This window comes from Muntiacus reevesi, chromosome X (genome assembly GCF_963930625.1).
Source record: "Muntiacus reevesi chromosome X, mMunRee1.1, whole genome shotgun sequence".
Lineage (NCBI taxonomy): Eukaryota > Metazoa > Chordata > Mammalia > Artiodactyla > Cervidae > Muntiacus > Muntiacus reevesi.
Genome location: NC_089271.1, coordinates 48412565 through 48438096, shown reverse-complemented (window position 1 = coordinate 48438096; position 25532 = coordinate 48412565). Strand labels below are relative to the sequence as shown.

Genomic DNA, 25532 nt, shown 5'->3' with positions numbered 1-25532 from the left:
GACCCTCACTTATTTCCACGTCAAAAGCAGTATCCACTAAAGTTGATGAATGGGTGAAATCTTACTCTACTGACTTCTCATGGCATAAGTGGGATTTTAAACTCTAAAGTTCAGAGTGACAATGGCTCTCTCTTTAAAGCTGCTGTAACTCAAGGGGTGTTGAAAGCTCTAGGAATAGACTATCACTTACACTGTTCCTGGAGACCCCAATCTTCAGAAAAAGTTGAAAAGGCTAATGGCATTATTAATAGATATCTGCGTAAGCTAACTCAGGAAACAAAAGACAGTTGGTTTAAAATTTTACCCATAGCTTTAATGAGGGCTCAAACTGCCCCTAAGAAGGGACTGTCTGTATGACAGACCATTTTTGTGCACAGATATTGTCATAGATCCTAAAGCCTTAGAATTAATTAACTATATGACTCAGCTTTCAGCTTTTCAGCAGACATTACAGAACTCCAGGAGGTGACCCCTGACCCAGCCTCCACAGTTAGTCTAATTGCTGGGTCTGTTGAGCGTTCCCTCTCCTCATCAATTGAAGACTTCCTATGGTGGGATTCTCTGCTTCAAAGAAAGGATTTTCTTCAACTCTGCAAAAACCTTCACCAACAACAATCTTATGTGATGCCTCTTCTTGATCTGATGACATCTAACAATCCTAAGATGGACTGATGTAACTATGGATATAATGTCACCTTTAATTTTGATTATGTTTTAACTTGGTTTAACGACTGTTTTGCCTTACATCTGTAACTGTAAAATGGGGTTTGTTTTTAACCCACTGAAAGCTTTTAAGTTACAAATGGTTGTCGAGTCTCCTATGAGTGCCACAGCCTCCTCCAACTATTACTTGGGGCCCTTGGATCAGAGACCCTCTGAGGTTAGGAGAATATGTTGCCTCAACATTTTAGGGACCACACCCTTCAACAGCAGGAAGTAGCTATGGAATGAAAATGACACCCCTTTCCCTTGGCAACATAATTCTCCTTAAGGAAAAGGAGGGGGGGGGCGGTCAGAGAGTCAATTCCTAGGTAGAATGATAAGAAGTCTGGGGTCCTCGAGGAGAAGAGAGGCGTCTGGGACTCTCAAGGAGGAGATAGGGGTCTGGAGTTCTCAAGGAGGAGATAAGGACAAACTTTTTTTTTCTTTAAGCCCAGAGCTGATGATTGCACAACAAAACAACTCATCTTGCTCAAGGATATGTCTTTCCCTTAAACTGTACCAATGAGAACAATGTATCCTGCTTGAGGACATGTTTCTTCTTCTTGAGAACCTTCTGACTAATCCTATCATCTTAAAATGTATATTATGGGAGTGGATTTGGTAAATCTTTCTGTTGTTAGTTCTAATCCTATTATCTTAAAATGTATATTGTGGGAGTGGGTATGGTAAGACCTTTACAGCCTTGATATATTCTTTTGATTTACTGTAATAACCAATTGAAAAAGTATATAGCTCCCTTGTTAAAACTAGCAAAGGGGGTGCTCTTTGTCCCCCTTCTGATGTCTATGTCAGAAGCTTTCTCTGTCCCTTTTCATACTTTAATAAAACTCTGCTACACACACACACACACACACAAGCACTGGTGCCTCACACACCACAACTGAGAGTTTCAGATTCAGTAGGTCTGGGGTGGGGCCCATGAATCTACATTTCTAATATAAGTTCCCAGGTGTTTCTGATACTGATTCTGCTGACCCACTTTGGGAAACACTGTTTTAAGGAAAAAAAGAGGAAATATAGATATGGAAGCAGGAATGAGAAAACATGTTCACCAGGTTTGCAAGGATAAGTTGAAGGCATTATACTAAAATATATAGTTTAGACCACTGAGTCTCAAAGTAATACAAAACTTTGTAAAGCACTGTCTTAGATTAATGCAGTGACTAGGAAGCTTCTATTTCATAAGTAATATGTTCCAAATGGAAACCATTGCTAACATATGGGTAATTTGCATAGGGACTTAACTTTTTCCAGTTTCAATCAGCTTTATTTGTTAACTCAATAGGATATGGAAGTGTAGATGGGTTGGCAAATGGAAACAGTGTTACCTTTAGTTCAGTATTTACTAAGTGTCATGTTGTAAATCCTCTATATGGATATCTCATTAGTCTTCACAAGAATCCCATGAGGTAAGTACTATCACTATCTCACTTTTTTTTAGATGGGGAAATTGGGCTCAGAGAGGATAAGAAATTTGGCCACATTTAAACAGTAGTGGTGGAGCTGGGATTTGAATTCAGGTATTATAACTTGAGAGCTTGTGCATTTAACCTTGAAATTATGTTGCCTCCCTGAATTTAAGGGTCTTCTTAGGCTGGAGAGTTTGAGGTGCACCCAAGTTATGGTACCTAGCTGAGAGATTACCACTGTGTTTGTTTGAAAATGAAGTCGCTCAGTCGTGTCCGACTCTTTGTGACCCCATGGACTGCAGCCTCCCAGGCTCCTCCATCTATGGGATTTTCCAGGCAAGAGTACTGGAGTGGGTTGCCATTTCCTTCTCCAGGGGAGCTTCCCGACTCAGGGATTGAACCCGGGTCTCCCACATTGCAGGCGGATGCCTTACCCTCTAAGTCACCAGGGAATGGCTGCTATAGAAATAGTAAACCAGAAGCTTGTGAATCTGTATTACTCTTGTTTTCAGTGGGACTTTGCTACATGAAATAAAAAGCTTTACCACAGTTGGCAGTAAAAAGCAGAGTTGAATAGGAGGGGTAAAAATCTCCAGCTTGAAGGATTTAGGTCAAACTTAAGCAGTTTCTCAGTATTTGTTATTTTTTCCCCAAGAATTGGACTGCTGTGAGCAGTTATTTATAACCTCTATGTCTCTGTGTGCTCAGTTGATCAGTTGTGTCCGAGTCTCTGTGACCCCCCGAACTGTGTAGCCTGCCAGCCTCCTCTGTCCATGGGATTTTCCAGGCAAGAATACTGGAGTTGTTTCCATTTCCTCTTCCAGGGGATCTTCCCTACCCAAGAATCAAATGCATGTCTCTGCCATCTCCTGCGTTAGTAGGCAGATTCTTTACAAATGCACCACCTCTGGGGCCCTTTAAGAATAGGAGGGAAAACTTTGTAACATTTTTGGGTCTCTCACAGCAAAGGCCACCTTATGATTTCCCACTTAAATTCCTGATTTCCTTGTATAGCAGGAAAGCAGTTAGGGTCTTTCTGCAGTCTTCACTAACAAGGTTTCTGACCTCATTGTATATAAATGTTCTCACTGCATGAGATTTAGTGGAAAACAATTAGCATTTTTCCAGCTTTATTGAGGTATGATTGACAAATAAAATTTGTATACATTTAGGTTGTACAATGCCATGTTTGTTTTTTTAAGGTGTACAACATTGTGATTTCATATACAAATATATTGTGAAAAGATTATTACAATTAAGACATCCATCACCCCACATAGTTACCTTTTATTTTTCTGGTAAAGAACACTTAAGATCTACTTTCTTAAGTATACAATACACTATTCTTAATTATAGTCACCATACTGTAATTAGATCCTCAGAATTTATTCATCTTATAACTGGAAATTTGTTCTATTTGACCAGCATCTCCCCATTTCCCCCACCCTTCAGCCCTTATGTGTCCTATGGTGGCTCAAATGGTAAAGAATTTGCCTGCAATGCAGGAAACTCAGGTTCAGTCCCTGGGTTGGGCAGATCCCCTGGAGAAGGAAATGGCAACCCACTCCAGTATTCTTGCCTGGAGAATTCCATGGACAGAGAAGCCTGGCAGACTACAGTCCATGGGGTTGCAAAGAGTCAAACACAAATGAGTGACTAACACTTTCACACTTTCTCAGCCCCTGGCAACCACCATTCTATTCTTCTTCTATGAGTTTGACATTTTTAGATTTCACATATAGGTGAGATGATACAGTATTGGTCTTTCTCTAACATCTCACATAGCATAATGTCCTCAAGGTCAGTCTGTATTGTCATAAATGGTTACATTGTAGTGGAGGAGGCAGAAACCATACTCGGGCTTGATGAGTATGTGGACAGTGATGAAGCAAAGGAGTGACAGCTGTTCCTTCAAGAAGCAAGGTTATGCAGGGATGAAAAAAGGATGGAAGCAATATCAAGGGAAGTATTTTTCCATAACTGCTGAAGAATTTCTTCTTTAGGTTGGTCTCATCCCAAAAGAAATTCCTCAAAATCTGGTCAACAGCTTCTGAGTGAAAGATTGCCTCATTTATGATCTATTTTCAACATCACATATATACTCCTCTTGAGCAGTACTTGAAACTGGAAAGACTGAACTCAGTGTAGGAGAAAGTTGCTAAATTCTCACCCCATAAAAAGTAAGACACTGAATTCTTTGGAGTAGCTCAATTGGAAACTGCTAAATTTTTGTAACTCCCTTCATTCTGGCTCCAGAAGAACAATTATGATTTCCAACGTTTACTGATTGCTTACCATGTATCATGCACTATTATAAATAGTTATATTAGTTACATTATTGCAGGCAAAGTCACTTCAGTGGTGTCTGACTCACTGTGACCCTATGGACTGTAGCCTGCCAGGCTTCTCTGTCCATGGGATTCTCCAGGCAAGAACACTGGAGTGGGTTGCGATGCCCTACTCCAGGGGATCTTGCTGACCCAGGAATTGAACTAATGTCTCTTATGTCTCCTATACTGGCAGGTTGGTTATTTACCACTAGCACCACCTGGGAAGTCCAAATATATTTTTAATATATATTTATTCATTTTATCCTTAAAATTCCATTAATTAGTTACTGTTATATATGATAAAAATGAGACACAGAGAGATTAGGTTACTTGTCCACAAGTCACATGCTATGTGAGTGACAGACTTGGGACTTGAATCTAGGCATCTGGTGTGTGCCACAAACCTCTCCTACTGTACTGCTCAAGTAGCAGAGAAGATGTTACAGAAAGATATGTCTGCACCTTGTATAACTCAGGAAATGCAGAATAAGGTAGCTAGAACTGGACAGACACACTATCTCTGGAAGAGACTGAATGTAAATTAGCTCTATAGGGTGTCAATTTCAATTTCTCTTCATATGTTAGTAAGCACTGATTGACTAATCCTGTGTATTTAGCTGTTTTAGGCCTTGTGGTTAGGAAGACAAAAAGACAGTCTGCTTGCAAAAAAGATCTTCCACAATAATGGAAACTCCTTGAGAGCATCAGTTCAGTTCAGTCACTCAGTCGTGACTGACTCTTTGAGACCTCATGGACTGCAACATGTCAGGCTTTGCTGTCCACCAACTCCCAGAGCTTGCTTAAACTCATGTCCATTGAGTCGGTGATGTCATCCAACCATCTCATCCTCTGTCGTCCCCTTCTCCTCCTGCCTTCAGTCTTTCCAAGCATCAGGGCGTTTTCTAATGAGTCAGTTCTTCACATCAGGTGACCAAAGTATTGGAGCTTCAGCTTCAGCATGAGTCAATCCAATGAATATCCAGGATTGGTTTCCATTAGGATTGACTGATTTGATCTCCTTGCAGTCCAACGGACTGTCACCTTACTGTCACTGTCGTCTTCAACACCACAGTTCAAAAGCATCAATTCTTTGGTGCTCAGCTTTCTTTATGGTTCAACTCTCATATCCATGCATGATAACTGGAAAAACCATAACTCTGAGTATATGTACCTTTGTTGGCAAAGTAATGCTTCTGCTTTTTAATATGTTGTCTAGGTTTGTCATAGGTTTCTTCCAAGGAGCAAGTGTATTTTAATTCAGTGCCTGGAGTCAATATCTGCAGTGATTTTGCAGAGGAAGAAAATAAACTCTGTCACCATTTTCATTGTTTCCTCATCTATTTCTCATGAAGTGATGGGACCGGATGCCATGAACTTCATTTTTTGAATGTTGAGTTTTAAGCCAGATTTTCACTTTCCTTTTTCACTTTATTTAAGAGGCTTTTTAGTTCCTCTTCACTTTCTGCCCTAAGGGTGGTGTCATCTGCATATCTGAGGTTATTGATATTTCTCCCAGCCATCTTAATTCCACCTAGTGCTTCATCCAGCCTAGCATTTCACATGACGTACTCTACATATAAGTTAAATAAACGAAGTGACAATATACAGCCTTGACGTACTCCTTTCCCAATTTGGAACCAGTCCATTTTTCCATGTCTAGTTCTGACTGTTGCTTCCTGACCTGCATACAGGCTTCTCAAGAAGCAGGTAAGGTGGTCTGGTATTCCCATCTCTTTAAGAATTTTCCACAGTTGGTCGTGATCCACACAATCAAAGGCGTTAGCGTAGTCAATGAAGTTGAAGTAGATGCTCTTCTGAAATTCTATTGCTTTTTCTATGATTCAACGGATGTTGGTAATTTGACCTCTGGTTCCTCTGCCTTTTCTAAATCCAGCTTGAGCATCTGGAAGTTCTCAGTTCATGTACTGTTGAATTCTAGCTTGGGGAATTTTGAGCATTACTTTGCTAGTGTGTGAGATGAGTGCTATCATGGGGGAGCTAGAACATTCTTTGATATTGCCTTTCTTTGGGATTGGAATGAAAACTGACCTTTTCCAGTCTTGTGGCCACTGCTGAGTTTTCCAAGTTTGCTGGCATATTGAGTAGAACACTTTAACAACATCATCTTTTAGGATCAGAAATAGCTCAGCTGGAATTCCATCACCTCCACTAGCTTTGTTTGTAGTGATGCTTCCTAAAGCCCAGTTGATTTTGCACTCTAGGATGTCTGGCTGTAGGTGAGTGATCACACCATCATGGTTATCTGGGTCATTAAGATCTTTTGTGTACAGCTCTTCTCTGTATTCTTGCCACCTCTTCTTAATATCTTCTGCTTCTATTAGATCCATTCTGTTTCTGTCCTTTGTTGTGCCTGTCTTTTCATGAAATGTTCCCTCGGTATCTCTCATTTTCTTTTAGATATTGCTAGTCTTTCCCATTCTATTATTTTCCTCTATTTCTTTGTAGTGATTGCTTCAGTTCAGCTCAGTTACTCAGTCGTATCTGACTTTTTGAGACCCCACAAATCACAGCACGCCAGGCCTCCCTGTCCTTCACAATCTCCCAGAGCTTGCTCAAACTCATGTCCATTGATTCAGTGATGCCACCAACCATCTCATCCTCTCATTCCCTTCTCCTCCTGACTTCAATCTTTCCTAGCATGAGGGCTCTTTCTAATGAGTTGGCTCTTTGCATCAGGTGGCCGAAGTATTGGAGTTGCAGCTTCAGGATCAGTCCTTCTAATCAATATGCAGGATTGATTTCCTTCAGGATTGACTGGTTTGATCTTCTTGCCATCCAAGGGACTCTCAAGAATCTTCTCCAATACAACAGTTCAAAAGCATCAATTCTTCATTGCTAAGCTTTCTTTATGGTCCAAATCTCACATCCATACATGACTACTGGAATAACCATAGCTTTGACTACATGGACTTTTGTTGGCAAAGTAATATCTCTGCTTTTTAAAATGATGTTTCTGTTTGTCATAGCCTTTTTTCCAAGGAGCAAGTGTCTTAATTTCATGGTTGCAGCCACAATCTGCAGTGATTTTGGAGCCCAAGAAAATATAGTCTGCCACTGTTTCCATTGTTTTCCATCCATTTGCCATGAAGTGATGCGACCAGATGTCATGATCTTTGTTTTCTGAATGTTGAGTGATAAGCCAGTTTTTTCACTCTCCTCTTTCACTTTCATCAAGAGGCTCTTTAGTTTCCCTTCAATTTCTGCCAAAAGGGTGGCATCATATGCATATCTGAGGTTATTGATATTTCTCTCAGCAATCTTGATTCCAGCTTGTGCTTCATCCAGTCTGGCATTTTGCGTGATGACTCCCATTCAGGTATGACCTAAATCAAATCCCTTATGATTATACAGTGGAAGTGACAAACAGATTCAAGGGATTAGATCTGATAGACAGAATGCCTGAAGAACTATGGAAGAAGGTTTGCAACATTGTACAGGAGGCAGTGATCACAACCATGCCCAAGAGAAAGTAATACAAAAAGGCAAAATAGTTGTTTGAGGAGACCTTACAAATAGCTGAGAAAAGAAGAGAAGCAAAAAGCAGAGGAGAAAAGGAAAGATATACCTATCTGAATGCAGTATTCTAAAGAACAGCAAGGGGAGATATGAAAGCCTTCCTAAGTGAACAAAGCAAATAAATAGAGGAAAACAAAAGAATGGGAAAGACTAGAAATCTCTTAAAGAAAATGAGAGATACCAAGGGAACATTTCATGCAAAGATAGGCACAATAAAGGACAGAAACGGTATGGACCTAACAGAATCAGAAGATATTAAGAAGAGATAGCAAGAATATACAGAAGAACTATACAAAAAAGATCTTAATGACCCAGATAACCACGATGGTGTGATCACTCACCTAGAGCCAGACATCCTGGATGCAAAGTCATGTGGGCCTTAGGAAGCATCACTATGAATAAAACTAGTGGAGGTGATGGAATTCCAGCTGAGCTATTTCAAATCCTAAATTATGATGTTGTGAAAGTACTGCACTCAGTATGCCAACAAATTTGGAAAACTCAGCAATGGCTACAGGACTAGAAAAGTTCAGTTTATATTCCAGTCCCAAAGAAGGGCAATGCCAAAGAATGTTCAAACTACCACACAATTGCATTCACTTCACAAGCTAGCAAAGTAATCCTCAAAATCCTTCAAGCTAACCTTCAACAGTATGTGAACTGAGAACTTCCAGATGTTCAAAGTTTATTTAGAAATGGCAGAGAGATAAAATTGCCAACATCACTTGGGTCATAGAGAAAGCAAGAGAATTTCAGATAAACATCTACCTCTGCCTCATTAATGATGCTGAAGCCTTTGACTATGTGTGTGAATCACAACAAACTGTGGAAAATTCTTCAAGAGATGGGATTACCATACCATCTTACCTGCCTCCTGAGAAATCTATGTGCAGGTCAAGAAGCAACAATTAGAAGCAGACCTGGAACAATGGACTGGTTCAAAACTGGGAAAGGATTATGTCAAAACTAGGAGTATGTCAAAACTGTACATATATTGTCACCCTGCTTATTTAACTTACATGCAGAGTACATCATGTGAAATGCTGGGCTGGATGAAGCACAAGCTGGAATCAAGATTGCTGGGATAAATATCATTAACCTTGATATACAGATGACACCCTCCTTATTGCAGAAAGAGAAGAGGAATTAAAGAGACTCCTGATTAAGGTGAAAGAGGAGAGTGGAAAAGCTGGCTTAAAACTCAACATTCAAAAAACAAAGGTCATGGCATCTGCTCTCATTACTTCATGGCAAATAGATGGGGAAAAATGGAAATGATGAGAGACTTTATTTCTTGGACTTCCAAATCATCATGGTTGGTGACTGCAGCCATGAAATTATAAGACACTTGTTCCTTGGAAGAAAAGCAATCACAAACTTAGACTGCATATTAAAAAGCAGAGACATTACTTTGCCTACAAAGGTCTGTATCATCAAATTATAGTTTTTCCAGTAGTCATGTATGGATGTGAGAGCTAGACAAAACAAAAGACTGAGAACTGAGGAGTTGATGCCTTTGAACTGTGGTGCTGGAGAAGACTCTTGAGAGTTCCTGGGAAAGCAAGGAGATCATACCAGTAGATCCTAAAGGAAATCAACCCTGAATATTCATTGGAAGGACTGATGCTGAAACTGAAGCTTTAATATTTTGGCCACCTGATGTGAAGAGTGAACTCATTGGAAGATACCCTGACACTGGGAATGATTGAAGGCAGGAGGAGAAGGGGACAACAGAGGATGAGATTGTTGGATGGTATCACCGACTCAATGGACGTGAGTTTGAGCAAACTCTGGGAGATGTTAAAGGACAGGGAAGCCTGGCGTGCTGTGGTCCATGGGGTCACAAAGACGGACACGACTGAGCAACTGAACAACAACTTCATTGGGAAGTAGTGGGAATCCAGTGAGTTTTACTACATACTTGGGGGGTATGACAGAGCATATAGATAATTTGACTCCAAAAAAGGAACACATCTAGAGACAAGGATTCTATTAATTCAAATAAATCAGGTGGCCCTCAAGAACTATGCTCTCTAGCACTGACATGACAAAACTAAGAATACTGAACTCAACCCCCAGCAGTCAGCTGCAAACTCTAAAGGCCAACCTAAAAGCACATTACTACTGCTCCAACCATGGCTAACTCAGCTCAGAGACAAGGTATCCAGATGTTCTAAGAGGGAATACATGGGGCCAGGGTTTCATAACCAGGTTCACTTCTCTTTGCCGTGTTTTTTGTTTGTTGTTTAAAACAAGATAACATTCAGATAGATGCAAGAAAAACCTACCTTCAATCATTCCTTCAACAAATATTAATTGAGCCCCCACTATATGGCAGCCACTTGTCAGTATACTGAGGGCAGAGCAGAGAACAAAATAGATGTAGTCTCTGTTCTTACTGAGCTTATACTCTAGTGGGAAATACATTTTACCACAGAAGCAAACACACATATAATATTGTTTTGGACTGTGATCAGTGTTGTGATAAAAATAAAAAGGGAAGGGATAAGGTCACAGAGAATGCCTGGGCTATCCGACTTACTTTAATCTCTCTTTCCTGAGTTCTGAAGGATATAGAGGCCCACCATGGGTAGAACCAGGTAGAAAGAAAAGCAAGTACAAAGTTCCTAAGGTCAGATGGATCCTAGCATATGGGTATAAAAAGGAGATCAGTGTTGCTGTTGCTGTTCTGTTCAGCCACCCAGTTGTGCCCGACTCTTTGCGACCCCATGGACTGCAGCACTCCAGGCTTCCCTATCCTCCACCACCTCCTGGAGCTTGCTCAAACTCATGTCCATTGAGTCAGTGATGCCATCCAACTCCAGTGTTGCAAGAGGACAGTATACAATGTTTTTATAAATCACATCAAAGAGGTAGGCAGGGGCTGGATTTATTGATGGTAGTGTCTGTGACCAGGAAGGGCTTCCCAGGTGGCGCTAGTGCTAAATAATCTGACTGTCAATGCAGGAGACACAAGAGGTGGGCTGGATCCCTAGGTGGGGAAAATTCCCTGGAGAAGGGCATGACAACCCCTCCAGTATTCTTGTCTGGAGAATCCCATGGACAGAGGAGCCTGGAGGGCTACAGTCCATGGGGTCGCAAAGAGTGGGACACAACTGAAGTGACTTAGCATGCATGCATGGGGCCAGGAAATGGCGAGAGATTTTGGACAAATTTTAAAGAATGACCAACAGGATTTCTTGAAGAACTGGATGTGAAGCACAAAAGAAAAAGATTTAAGGATTCAGTTCAGTTCAGTTGCTCAGTTGTGTCGGATTCTTTGCAACCCCATGACTGTAGCACATCAGGTCTCCCTGTCCAACACCAACTCCCAGAGTTTACTCAAACTTCATTGAGTCGGTGATGCCATCCAACTTTCTCATCCTCTGCCGTCCCCTTCTCCTCCCACCTTCAATCTTTCCCAGCATCAGGGTATTTTCCAATGAGTCAGTTCTTTGCATCAGGTGACCAAAGTATTGGAGTTTCAGCTTCAGCATCAGTCCTTCCAATGAATATTCAGGACTGATTTCCTTTAGGATGGACTGGTTGTATCTCCTTGCTGACCAAGGGACTCTCAAGAGTCTTCTCCAACACCACAGTTCAAAAACATCAATTCTTCGGTGCTCAGCTTTCTTTATAGTCCGACTCTCACATCCATACATGGCTCCTGGAAAAACCATAACTTTGACTAGATGCACCTTTGTTGGCAAGGTAATGTCTCTGCTTTTTGGCCTGAACAACCAGATGTTCCCATTAACTGGAATGGAGAAAGACATTAAACATAATTTCTGATGGGTCATTCTAGAGTTCCACTAATACCTGTAGATGGGACCTCAGGGTCCTGCTCAAACTTTGAGCAGCCTAATTATGGAGTGGGGCGCTGGTGTGGGATTCTAATTTTGGCTAAGAGCAATGAAGCACATTTTGGGGAATCCCTGCCTCCTCCCTCCTGATTGTATTCATAAACCTGGAGATTTACACAGATGAGATAGAGAAGACTGAGCACATTGGGCCAGGCAAAACGGAGAGTCCCCAGGCAAAGGAAATATGCTGTAGCCACTTCAGCACAGAAACCATGAGATTGGGCAGCGCCAACGAGGGCGCTGCAGGAACCTTCTTGGCGATCTGGAAGCCTAGGGAACCAATTTTTTTTTTTTTTTTAAACTAGAAACAAAGTAAAGAAAAGAGATGGGGTGGGGTTTGGTGGTCTGGCCCGCCGGAAGGAGCTTGGGTGGAGCCAAGTGTGCAAGCTTCAGGGCAGAGGGGGAGAGAAGGCCGCCACTAGCAATAACGTGAGCTTCCTAAACTCACCAGAAAGGTCGGAGGTATTGTTGGAAATGCTAGGAACCCCGTGATTCTGTCTGCCCGCCAAAGAGATGAAAACCCAAGTTGTGCGGTGCAGCTTTAAAGGGGCTGGTGATTGACAGAATGTGTAGCAGTGGATGGGGTGGAGCCGCTGGGTGGGGTCTGGGACAGGCAGCTGGGAGAAACCAAAAGGAAGAAAAAAGAAAACCGTAGCCCCTGAAATCGCTAATGCCAGACGGGGGAAGCTAGCTAGAAAGGGAGGATAGGAGGGTTTTAGAGCTCACCTCCATTCCTATCCTGATCAACTCTCTCAGACTCTTCTATCTCCTTTTGAGATAATTAAAACCTACTGTACAACGGCCCTAGTCGGTGCCCGTTCCTAACTCCACTGAATTAGATTTGTAGTACGAGTGAGTGAAGACCCCGGGTCCACCACCTCAACCCCGGCCCCGCCCCATCGGCCTGGCCCGGGGCTGGGAGCAGAGGATGCCTTTGGAGGCGCAGAGTCCGAAAGTAAGTCCCTTTCATTTTGCTTACCCACCCTCTCTCCTTCCTTTTGCTGCCCTCACTGGGGTATTCTCTGGGCGGCAAAGAGCCACCTTACCGAAGGAGACTCTTTCAAGGAGGACACAGAGGGTTGGACCGGGTAGGGTGGGGTAAGAAGGGGAGGGGAACGGAGGAGGGGTGGCGCTTTAAAGCCTAGAGGAGCTGCCATCCACGGGATAGGAAGCTCAGAGTTTGCTGGTTGTTTGATTAGAGCCTTGATTTCCTCTCCTGCCCTTAGAGCCTCGACTTACCCCTCTAGGCATTTTTTTCTTTTTGTCACAATCCAGCGCGTTATCTGACTGCTTAAAGCTTCTAGCTGTGAGTTGGGAGGGCTCCATCTTGCCCAGCTTCTTAAAGCGGCAGTGCACCAGTTCAGCTGTGGGAAATAGGTACTGAAAATTCTATTTCGGAAAGGATGGCACTGACTCATCTTACAATGACACAAGGTGTGTTGGGGGAATTTGTACAGAGAGGCCAGTTTTTCCTCCTTATACCAGCCTCCAAACTTGTTCTAATATCCAGTTGATTCTCAGGAGGCGCATCCTGGGCTACGATGCCAAGTTGTACATTAGTTAACTGCAGAGTAACTGGCCTTGCAGTTTTAGCTCAAGAGGAAAATTTATCAAGATTTCAAAATATAATTTGTTCTACAAATATTTATCTAAAGCTAGGTTCATTGTCTGTGGCTGATCCCACTGCTGAATGTCTGTAATATGTAAAGACCATGTAGAGTGATGTCACTGACTCCTTTCTTAACAGATTGGTGGCCAAGGTTTCTTCCTAGAGTCGAATGTTGAATTTGATTTCAGCATTTATCAAGCATGTGTCACGTGAAGGTTCCCATTATTCATCTTTATTGTCTTGTCTTTAGTATCAAGCATCCATATACCCAAGCCCAAGTGACTGGGAGATTCAGCTGAAAGAGATAGGAACTCAAGTCAAAATGGCATGCGAAGAGAGAAGGGCAGGATGTTTCAATAGGGAAGCTAAGGCTACCTTGGCTGATCTGTTATTCCCATGTCCATGTCCAGCCTGGAAGATTGTCTTGGGCAGGAGGGCTTTACCAGCTCCCTTCTGCTGTTAAATAAAAGAACTAGTGTGGTGGAAACTTGTTAGAAGGCCTCATATGGATCAGTGGCATCTTTTCTAAGTTTATTTTTCTTCTGTTTCTGCTTAAGGAGGATGGCAGGTCTGAATGGAGCCTAATGATATCCTGCATGTCAAATATAAGAAAATATGTTGTTTGAGGTTTTAGGTCTAGTATTTCACTCTGGGTGTCTTTTTTTTAGGTATGAATTGTTTGTGCATATCTATGCATTTCTGTTTGGTCAATGGAATGCCATAGCTTCTAGCATTCTGCAGTTTCCCAGTTCAGCTATCTCTGGTATTAAATGCAAGGCAGAGACCCTCTATTTTTTAATGTGCTAGATTTCATTGCATCCCCAGTGTCAGCTCCCATTAAGGGCCTGTATTGGTTTTAGGTTTCTCAGCACCATTTATTAAAGCACCTTCCTCCATCCCTTCTTTTCTCAATTGGTTTTCCAAACCCCAAAATGACCTTATTCTGAATGGCTATAACATTGAATCCACTGGATTCAGATAAAGAAGAAACCCTCAGTGTTCTCTCTGTCTAAAGTCACTGGTCTGTGGGGTCCTAAAAACAAAGGAAACACTAATTCAACTGGAACCCTCCTGGCTACTTTCACCAGTGGGAGTGCAGTCCTGTTCTAGAGCCAAGAGCCACTTGTACTTGTCACACACACTAAAATCTGCTACCTACACCCCTGGCATGGAGAGTGGGAAGGAACTGTGTACTGACTCCACAGCCAACCTCCTAAATTTGATAAGCATAGAATATGTTAGGTATCGCTGTGCTTCCATTTTAATATTTGATTGTCCCTTTGTGTTCATTTGGTTTTTCTTTGGGAGAGTTTCTAGATGCAGGATATAGCTGTCATAAAAAATATGGTTGATGAAATATGGTTAATCTCTTCTTAGGACAGTGAAAATTTTGTGAACCCACTAACAGTTATTACAGGCAAGCAATAGAAATCTTTCTCCAAAGGTTTCAAGTGACTTTCCCAGAGAAATTAGTTTGTTGTCATTCATTCTGTTTTCTGGGCTTGCAGACAGTTTCTGTCTACACAGAGGCAAAATGGCTTCATAAGAAATAATTGCAGAAAGAACACTTTGTCCTCTCTATCTCTATTTCACAAGCAGTAGTTTCGATCCCCCAACTCCTCTTCTGAAATCTGGTAGCCTAGGCTGTTCTTGCTTAGACTAGTATAGCCTATGCCTACATTTACTTTGGTCTGAGTTCCTTCCTGGCTTTTTCTCAGCGTTCAAGGATAAGGACCTATGAAAGACAAAGGTATCAGTAGGAAAGTACATTGTGTTATGAGATTCATTCATTAATTAATTCAACAAATACTTACTGAGAACCTACTCTGTGCCATCACTGCACAAGACTCTGGAGAGTCTGCAAGATAAGTCCCCTGCCTTTTTGAAGATTGTATTCTAATGAGGGTCTGTTAGTGGATGGGTTTTTTTTTGGGGGGGAGGGTGTGAATAAGATAGCAGAGGGATTGGGGAGATCTATTTAATAAACGGTCAAGGAGGGCTTCTCTGATATGATGATTTTTAAGAATATATATGAATAAATTGAGAGAACTAGCCATGAGAATACCCAAGGGAAGAGTATTCTTGACAGAGAAAATAGAATTGCAAAGGCTTGACATGTTCAAGGAATAGCAAAGCCAGTATCACTGGAGTGAAGAGGAGAGTAGTAGCACATGATTTCAGAGAGACAGAGAAGTGCCAGATCATATAGGACCTTGTAAATACTTTGGATCTTATTCCGAGTGAGATAGGGAGTCATTTTTAAAGAAGATAAATAATCGACAATTTTTATATTTATTATTATATTTAAAATTCTACTCTTGCAAGGAGGATAAATCTTTATTTGTTCATCTTAACACAATCAAGATAGATTATGATTTTATGATTTGAAAAAGTTAGTAAGCTTATTGCTGAATTCATGTAACTAATTTAATTTTATACTAGCCATTGTTTCATAACAATTATCTGGGAAAGATTTCAAACATATTTGAAACTACTGAAATACAAAAAAAATTTTCAGCATAATTTAATTTTAAAAAATCACAATAAATTTATTAGCACTAGAAGAATGCTTAACCTTGTTAAGAAAACATTCACAAGATGGTATAGCATTGTTTTACTCTAGCATGAAATTGTGAAAATTATTCACTTGAAAACTTTTTTTTTTTTTTAAATTTCGGTCTTGCTGGCACACATAATTTCATGTAGGTTATATACTATTCTTCTCCTCAAGTTCTTCCCAGTAGGGAAGTGTGTTTCATGTATCATTTCATTTACTCCTCACAATAACCTTGTGAGGTAAGCAATATTATCATTTATATCTTACAGAATAGGAAACTGTGGCACAGGAATGTAAAGTGCCTTACCAAAGGACACAAAGCTCATAAGTTAAAGAGGATTCATTCTCTCCTATACCTTCTGAAAAGTTGTTCCGTCAGCTTCTTTTTCTTCAATTCCTTTTTCTTTGGTTTTCCACCCATCCACCCATTCCCACCTAATATAGATAACATTTATCTATACCTGAAAGTGAAAAGTGAAAGTGAAAGTTGCTCAGTCGACTCTTTGCAGCCCCATGGGCTATGCAGTCCATGGAATTCTCTAGCCCAGAATACTGGAGTGGGTAGCCTATCCCTTCTCCAGTGGCTCTTCCTGACCCAGGAATCGAACTGGGGTCTCCTGCATTGCAGGCGGATTCTTTACCAACTGAACTATCAGGGAAGCCCTATTGAATACCTACTCTGTGCCAAGCCCTCTATTGAACACTTTGCATTTATCAATTCATATAATTTTCACAATAATCCTATGTAGTAGGTACTGTTGTTTTCCCAATGTTTCAATTAGGGAAATTGGGACAGAAAAATTAAGCAACTTGCCCAAGTTTATACAACTCGGAAAGAGCAGATATGAGATTTGAATCCAGGTCTATAAAGTCTGCGCCTTGATTATTATGCTCTACTGCCTAGTCTTTAGCTTGCAAACACATTTATTTCCTAAGTCAATCTTTATTTAAGAGCACTTACTCAAATTACCACCCTATTTTTTGGGGCAGTTTCCATTTAGATCATTATTGAAACTGCTCTCGCAAGAGTTACCCGAAGATCTCCAAATGTCATGTCATGTACTCTCTCTTTAGGTTTTCAACACACTTGGCTTTACTACATTTAAGGTTGTTGTACTTTCCTTCCATCTTTAAACCCTTCCCTTCCTTGTCTTCTGTGATAATACTCTACCATGGATTTCCACGAACCTCTCTCATTGCTCTTTTTATTCTCTTATCTTGCTACTCTATACTCATTATTTAGGTCATCTCATCCACTTAAGAGTTTCAACTGCCATTTATGTAACCTATATGACTGTCTCCATCTCCAACTGAATGCTTTTTCTTAGCCCAGACCCATCCATTTGTCTGGTAATCAGACATCTTAACTTGACACCTGTACACTAAATATGTTTAAAATTGAATTCGTCATCAAGCTCCCTGACTCCAGTTTCTCTCCTTGACCAACAGTCACATAATCAACCAAACAATAAAAGCCTAGCAATAAAGCCTAGAGTCATTGATGACTCTTTCTTCTCCATAACTCCTAGATTCTGCTTCTTAAATCTTTGTATCCTCTGCATTCCTTCTTGTAGTGTCTTTGTGTAATTTTTCACCACGTATGACCTGGCTTATTAACATAGCCCCTTACTGTTGTTTTATCTGCCTCTAATCTCTGTGGCCTTTGTTATATGTTGAATTATGTCCCTCAAAATATATTGGATTCCTAATTTCTGGTACCACAGAATGTGACTATATTTGGAGATGGTGTATTTACAGAGGTAATCAAGTTAAAATGAGGTAGTTAGGACAGGCCCTAATCCAATATGACTTGTATCCTTATGAAAAGGGGAAATTTTGACAGAAAGACTCATAGAGGAAAGATGATCTGGAGATACACAGGGAGAAGACAGTAATCTGTAAGCCAATGTAGTCTACATTTTAGGATATTTCTAAAACACATGTTTTTATCTTGACAATCCTATGTTTAGAATTATTCAGACTCCCCTTCACTTACAGGGATAAATCCTTGCCTTTTAGTAAGACACTTCATAATTTGTCCTCAACCTACCTTTCATGTTTATTGCCTGTGACTTTTCCTTATCACCGGAGTTACATTAAGCTAACAGCTACTTCTTGAACATGCCATAAACTTTAACAAACATCATGTCTGTGTTCATGCTATCAGGAATTCCATGTTTTCTTTCTCCTCTTACAACATGTACTACTCCACCTCCACCTTTCCCTCCACTCCATTCTTCTCTTTTTGATAAACTCTTATAACAGAGCATGATACCCAATTCATTTTCCCTGTGAAGCCTTGAAGTATAGGTAAGATTTGAATAGCCAGAGTTAAGGGGAAAAGATATTCTAAGCAGGAAGAGCCATATAACAAAAGGCAGGTAATGAGTATCAATATAATGTGGGTTGGAGGGGAATGGAGTAGAGTTATGGAAAAGTGAGGTTAGAGAACTCTTTTCCTTTGGTGATAATATTTGTTGTTCAGTTGCTCAGTCGTGTCTGACTCTTTGTGACACCATTTACTGCAGCATGCCAGACTTCCCTGTCATTCATTGTCTCTTCTGCTGTAGGTTATTTAAACCTGACTATATATATTAACCATTTCTACTTATATAAAGCAGATAGTTTTGAAAGGAGGAAGCAAAACTGATTCATTAATCTCACTCACTCATTCAACATACATGCTGTGGAAGCCCTCTATGTCGATAGCTCTGTGCTACAGAATGGGAATACACAAATATAAGACCTCAGCCTTGCCTTGGAGGTCAGCTGGGATACAGACAAAGTTCTAGCTAACATCTAGTACTGGTTGATCACTTACCATATGCCAGGGACCACACTAAGCTTTTCATGTGTCTCACTTAAATTCCCAGTAAGGTTATACCCATTTTGTGGGTAGGGGCACAGGTTAGAGAAAGGTTGAATAAATTCAGGAGGGAGGAATTGGAAAATTGACAAGTAAGCAAATTGTTAACATGAGTAGAAAGGATGTTGGTGGCATTTGGGGTAAAGAAGTCAAAGAAGACTTGGTAGAGGAGATGATGTTTGAGTTTTGAAGGATAATAAGAGTTTTCAAGTGTCAATAAAAAAATTAATCGATCTAAGAAAGAAATGGAAAATTTTATTTGAGCCAACCTGAAGATTATTACCTGGGAGACTGTCTTTCAGAAAGTTCTCAGGACTGTTCCACCCATTAGAGGTCAAAGCACAGTTATATAAATTTTTGAGACAAAAGTTCGTATGTCAAATGATGTACTGACAGTTTAAACAATCCAGATCTACACATACAAAGTGGATTAGCAGTTCATGGGTCATTGTGGCCCCTTATAAGAATAAGAAGGAAGATTGTGTTCTCAGGATTTGTGACTCTTTATGAGATTAAGGAGGAATGCTATCTCCTCAGGAGGTCTGGTTAATGCAGATGCACAATACCCACTAAAGGGAAGGAAGGAGACATGAATGGGCAAAGAAAAATATTATATTCAAAGTTTTTCTTGCTTTGTCATTGAATATAAATTTTATTTCATCCATTTCCCCCTTTTGATAATTAATTTTTTTTTGTTAGAAAGCACTAGGTGATAAAATAATTGGTCCCTCAATGCCAGAGTGGTTGCTTACCTGCCTTTGATCAATCATGTCCCTCAATGTTGGGTCTTAATGGCCTATTTTTTTTTTCCTTTTAGTAGGATATGCTAGTAAAGATGTCTGGCAAGGACTAGCAGTCAATTCCAAGTTGTCCAGTAGTACTTAGTGCAATTTTACCTTGCATGTGCATTGTGTATGTCCATTTATAGAAAGCTATAGATGTGATCAAAGTTGACAGTAGGAATGACCATGTCATTAATAAAGTTTTTAGCCAAGATTCTCCTAAACCAAACTATTCCCTAATATTTTTCCTAAACAGGAAAAATAGAGCAGAAATTTGATTCTTCATGTGTCATAAGATGAGTTAACAAATGTTATGGCCAAATGATCTTTGTGAGTGGTGTACTATAGGGACCTGATTTCATATTTGTGCATGTGGTTATCCAGTTTTTGCAACACCTTTTGTTGAAGAGACTACCCTTTCCCTACTGAGTGTTCTTGGCTCCCTCGTCAAATATTAGTTGACCCTGTGGGTGGAGATTTATCTCTGGGCTCTTTCTTCTGTTCCATTGGTTAGTGTGTCTATTTTTATGCCAGAACCATACTGTGTTAATTACTATAGATTTGTACTATAGTTTGAAACCAGGATGTGTGATGCCTTACTTCTTTGTTCTTTCTCATGATTGCTTATGTTATTTGAAATATTTTGGGGCTGTATACAAATGTTGGAATTTTATTATCTATTTCTGAGAAAAATGACACTGGAATTTTTATGGGAATTGCTTTGAATTTATAGATGGCTTTGGGTAAATAGGGATATTTTAACAATATTAATTCTTCCAATTCATCAACATGGGATATCTTTCCATTTGTTTGTGTCATCTTTGATTTCTTTCAACAAAGTCTTGTTCTTGTTATACAGCTTATTCACATCCTTGGTTAAATTTATTCCTAAGCATTTTATTACTTTTGATGCTATTGTGAATGTGAAAGATTTTCTCCTTTCTTTTTCAGATGTTTTATTTTTAGTGTATAGAAGTGCAACAGATTTCAGGATTTTTTTTCTGTTAGATGCTTAATTTTTAAATTGTATAAATGAAGGAACTGAGACATAAATAAGCTGTACAGATGAAGAAATTGAAACACAGATAAGTGTCATATATTAGGTCATATAGCTGACTAGATAGTGACTTAAAATGAGGGTGTTTATTTTATAGCCTGCATTTTTATTGAATTTGTTGATTAGTTCCAACATTTTTTTGGTTGAGCCTTTGAGATTTTCTAGATATAAGATCATATCATCTGCAAGTAATGACAATTTTGCTTCTTCCTTTCTGATTAGGATCCTTTTTATTTCTTTACCTTGCCTAATTGCTCTAGCTAGGACTTCTAGTAGTATATTGAATAAAACACTAGTGAGAATGATCACCCTTTCCATGTTCCTGATCTTAGAGGGAAAGCTTTCAACTTTTCACTGTTGGGTACCATGTTACCTGTTGGTTTGTCATATGTGGTCTTTAAGGTACATTCCTTATATACCCAATCTGTCAATGATTTTTTTTTATCATTAAATGGTACTTTTTGTGTGAAATACTTTTTCTGCATCAATTGAGATAATCCTATGATTTTTCTTTCATTTTATTAATGTGGTATATCACTTTTATTGATTTGTGTATGTTGAAATATAACTATATCCCAGGGATAAATTGTACTTGGTCATGGTATATAATTCTTTTAATGTGTTCTTGAATTCAGTTTGCTAATATTTTGTTGAGAAGTTTTACATCTGTATTCATCTGGGATATCGGTCTATGTTTTTCTTTTACAATATTCTTATTCTTGTTTTTGTGTCTGGGTAATGTTGACCTTGTAAAAATGAGTTTGGAAGTGTTTCCTGCTCTTCAATTTTATAGAAAGTATAGAAAAGTTGGTGTTAGTCTTTAAATGTTTGGTAGAATCCATCAGTGAAGATATCTAATCATAGGGTTTTCTATGTTGGGAGGTTTTTGATGACTGATTTCCTTACTCATTATTGATCTGGTCAGCTTTTCTATTTCTTCCAGATTTAGTCTTGGTAGGTTGTGTATTTGTAGGAACCTGTCCATTTCTTCTAGGTTATCTAACTTGTTGATGTATAAATGTTCATAGTAGTCTCTTATAATCCTATGTATTTCTGTAGTATAAGTTTTAATATCTCCTCTTTCATTCTAATTGTATTTGCATCTCTTTTCTTTCTTTGTTAATCTAGCAAAAAGTATTGTCAGTTTTATTTATCTTTTCAAAAACTTAGTTTTAGGGGTGTTAATCTTTTCTATTGTTTTTCTGGTCTATTTCCTTTATTTCCACTCTGATCTTTATTACTTCCTTTCACCTGCTAACGTTGTGAATAATTTGTTCTTCTTTTTCTAGTTCTTAGAGGTGTAAAATTAGTTATTTTATTTCTTTCTAATTTCTTAATATGTGCATTTAGCACTAAATTTTTTCCTTTTAGATTTTCTGTCTGGATGATGTATACATTGCTGACTTTGGGGTATTGAAGTTTCTATTATTGTATTTTTTTTTATTTCTTCCTTCAGATCTATTACTATTTGCTTAACAAATGTTGTTGGTCCATATTGTGTGTGCAGATATTAATGAGTTTTAAATTTTTATTTACTTTCAACTGAAAGATACTTGCTTTATAATATCGTGTTGGTTTCTACCATACATTGACATGAATCAGCCGTAGGTATACATATGGACCCTCCCTCATGAACCTCCCTCCCACTCCCCCCTGCCATGTTGCCACACAGCACCAGATTTGAACTCCCTGTGTCATACAACAAATTCCCACTGACTATCAGTTTTGCACATAGTAATGTATATGCTTCAGTGCTTCTCTCCCAATCCATCCTATCCTCTCCTTTCCACACTGTGTCCACAAGTCTGTTCACTATGTCTGCATTTCCATTGCTGCACTGCATATAGGTTCATCAGTACCATCTTTATAGATTTCTCTATATATATGTGTGTGTTTATATATGATATCTGTTTTTCTCCTTATGACTTACTTCATTCTGTATAATAGGCTCTAGGTTCATCCTCCTCATTAGAACTGACTCAAATACATTCTCTTTTATGGCTGAGTAATATTCCATTTTTTATATGTACTGTGACTTCATTATCCATTCATTTGTCGATGGACATCTAAGTTGCTTCTGTGTCCTAGCTATTGTAAATAGTGCTGCAGTGAACATTGAAGTACATGTGTCTTTTTCAGTTATGATTTCATTGGGGTATATGCCCAGTAGTGGGATTGTTGGGTCATATGTTAGTTTTATTCCTAGTTTTTTAAGGAATCTTCATGCTGTTCTCCATAGTGGCTGTATCAGTTTACATTTCCAGCAACAGAGCAAGAGGGTTCCCTTTTCTCTACACCCTCTCCAGCGTTTATTGTTTATAGATTTTTTGATGATGGCCATTCTGACTGGTGTGGGATGATACCTCATTGTAGTTTTGATTTGCATTTCTCTAATAGTGATGTTGAACTTCTTTTCGTGTGTTTATTAGCCACCTGTATGTCTTCTTTGGAGAAATGTTTGTTTAGATCTTCTGCCCATTTTTTAATTGAGCTGCTTGTTTTCCTTATGTTGAGATATATGCTGCTGCTGCTGCTGCTAAGTCGCTTCAGTCCTGTCTGACTCTCTGTGACCCCATAGAAGGCAGCCCACCAGACTCTGCTGTCCATGGGATTTCCAGGCAAGAGTACTGGAGTAAGCTATATGAGCTATAATCTCTATATATTCTAGAGATTAATCCTTTGTCAGTTGTTTTATTTGCAATTATTTTCTGACTCCTTTATCATCATATAATGATCTTTTTGTTTCTTATTACCGTTTCTGGCTAAAAGTTTATTTGGTCTAATATAAAAATATTTACCCTCACTTTCTTTTGGTTTCCACTTGCCTGGAATATCTTTTCTCAGTCCTTTACTTTGAGCATATGTATATCTTTAAACTGATGTGAATCTCTTGTATGCAGTATATTAGTGTTAGTCGCTCAATTGTGTCCAATGCTTTGTGATGCCATGGACCGTGGCCTGCCAGGCTCTTCTGCCCATTGAATTCTCCAGGCAAGAATACTGGAGTGGGTTGATATTCCCTTCTTCAGGGGATCTTCCTGACACAGGAATTGAACCCAGGTCTCCCACATTGCAGGCAGATTGTTTACTGTTTCAACCACTGTATGCAGCATGTGGTTGAGTCTTTTTTAATCATTCAACTATTCTGTGCCTTTTGATTGGTAAATTCATTTCATTTACATTTAGAGTAATTATTTTAGGACTGGAAATATCATTTTATTGGTTGCTTTCTGGTTGTTTGTATTTATAGTGCTCATTTTCCCCTCTAATTCTTCCTACCATTGTAAATTGATAATTTTTCATGGTGGTATGCTCTGTTTCTTCTTTTTAAAAAATATTTCCTGAATGAACTTATTTTAGATTTTTGCTTTGTGGTTACCATGAAGGTTAAATAAAACATCTCCTAGATAAAACAATTCACTTGATGCTCATAGCAACTTGTCTTTGATTACCTACAATGGTTCTACCCTTTTATGCCCCCCTTTGATCACAGTTCTTTTTATGTTGTGCACTTGTTAACAAAGTATAATAGCTATAGCTATTTTTAATATTCTTATCATTTAACCTTTATACTGTAGTTAAGTGGTTATAGAATTAGTTTTCTAAACCCAACTGTGTTTTTCATCTTCACCAGTGTGTGTTGTTCTTTTTTTTGGGATGCTTTCATGTCACCGATTAGTATCTCTTTATTTTGGCTTGAAGAACTCCTTTCAGCATTCATTGCAAGGCAGGTCTAGTGGGGATGAACTCCATAAGCTTTTGTTTGTCTGGCAAAGTCTTTATTTCTTCTTCATATCGGAAGGTTAACTTTGCTGGATAGAGTATTCCTGGCTGACAAGTTTTATCTTTCTACAATTTGAGTATTTCATCCCACTCTCTTCTGGCCTATAGGGCTTTTGCTGAGAAATCTGCAGGTAGTTTAATGGTGGCTCCTTCATAGGTTACATTTTTTCCCTGGCTGTCTTTAGGATTCTTTCTATATCTTTTTTTTTTTTTTTTATTAGTTGGAGGCTAATGAGATTTCTTAAAAAAACTGGAAATATATCTTTGATTTTTGACAGTTTCATTATATTGAGTCTTGGACAATGACTTTTGGCATTGAGGTAATAGAGTGATCTATTAGTTCTTGAATTTGGATGTCCAAGTCTATTCATGTTTAGGAAGTGCTTCACTATTATTTCTTTACATAAACTTTCTACTCCCTTCTACCTCTCTTTTCCTTTGGGAATCCCAATTATTGTAATATTTGTCTTTTGATGAGACTCCACAGATAATGTGGGCTTTTCTTTCTTTTTTTTTCTGCTCTTTTCATTTTTTCCTTTTTTCTTTTCTAACTGTATTTCAAAATTCCTATCTTCTAAGTCACATATCCTCTTTTCCATCTGCTGTACTGCACTACAGATGCTCCTTATTTTGTTCTTCACTTCATTTATTGAATTGTCCTGAATTTCTATTTGGCTCTTTTTTTTATTATTTCTCTTTGTTAAAGAACTCAATTTATTCATGTGTTTCCCCCTGATTTTGAATTTTCTTTTTGAGTTTTCTTATAGCTTGTTTTTTTAAAATTAATTTATTTATTTTAATTTTTTAAAATTTTTATAGCTTGTTAAGTTTGTTTAAAACAACTATTTTTAATCCTTTATCAAGTGGGTAACAGTATTCTATGCATTTGACCTTGGTCATTGAAGAATTATTGATATCTTTGGGCGGTGACATATTTCCTTGATTTTTCATGTTCTTTGTAGTTTTGTGTTGGCACTTTTGTATTTGAAGTAGCCGATACCTCCTTAAATCTTACT

General features: G+C 38.9%; 1 protein-coding gene across 1 annotated transcript in view; it reads left to right on the top strand.

The window, feature by feature from the left end:
* Positions 1-12506: 12506 nt before the first annotated feature.
* KLF8 (KLF transcription factor 8) overlaps positions 12507-25532 on the top strand; it is a 283891-nt gene continuing 270865 nt past the window's right edge. Inside the window, exon 1 of the mRNA XM_065915790.1 lies at positions 12507-12817. Coding sequence (XP_065771862.1) covers positions 12791-12817 — 27 coding nt within the window. The 5' untranslated portion in view covers positions 12507-12790. The remainder of the gene's footprint in view (positions 12818-25532) is intronic.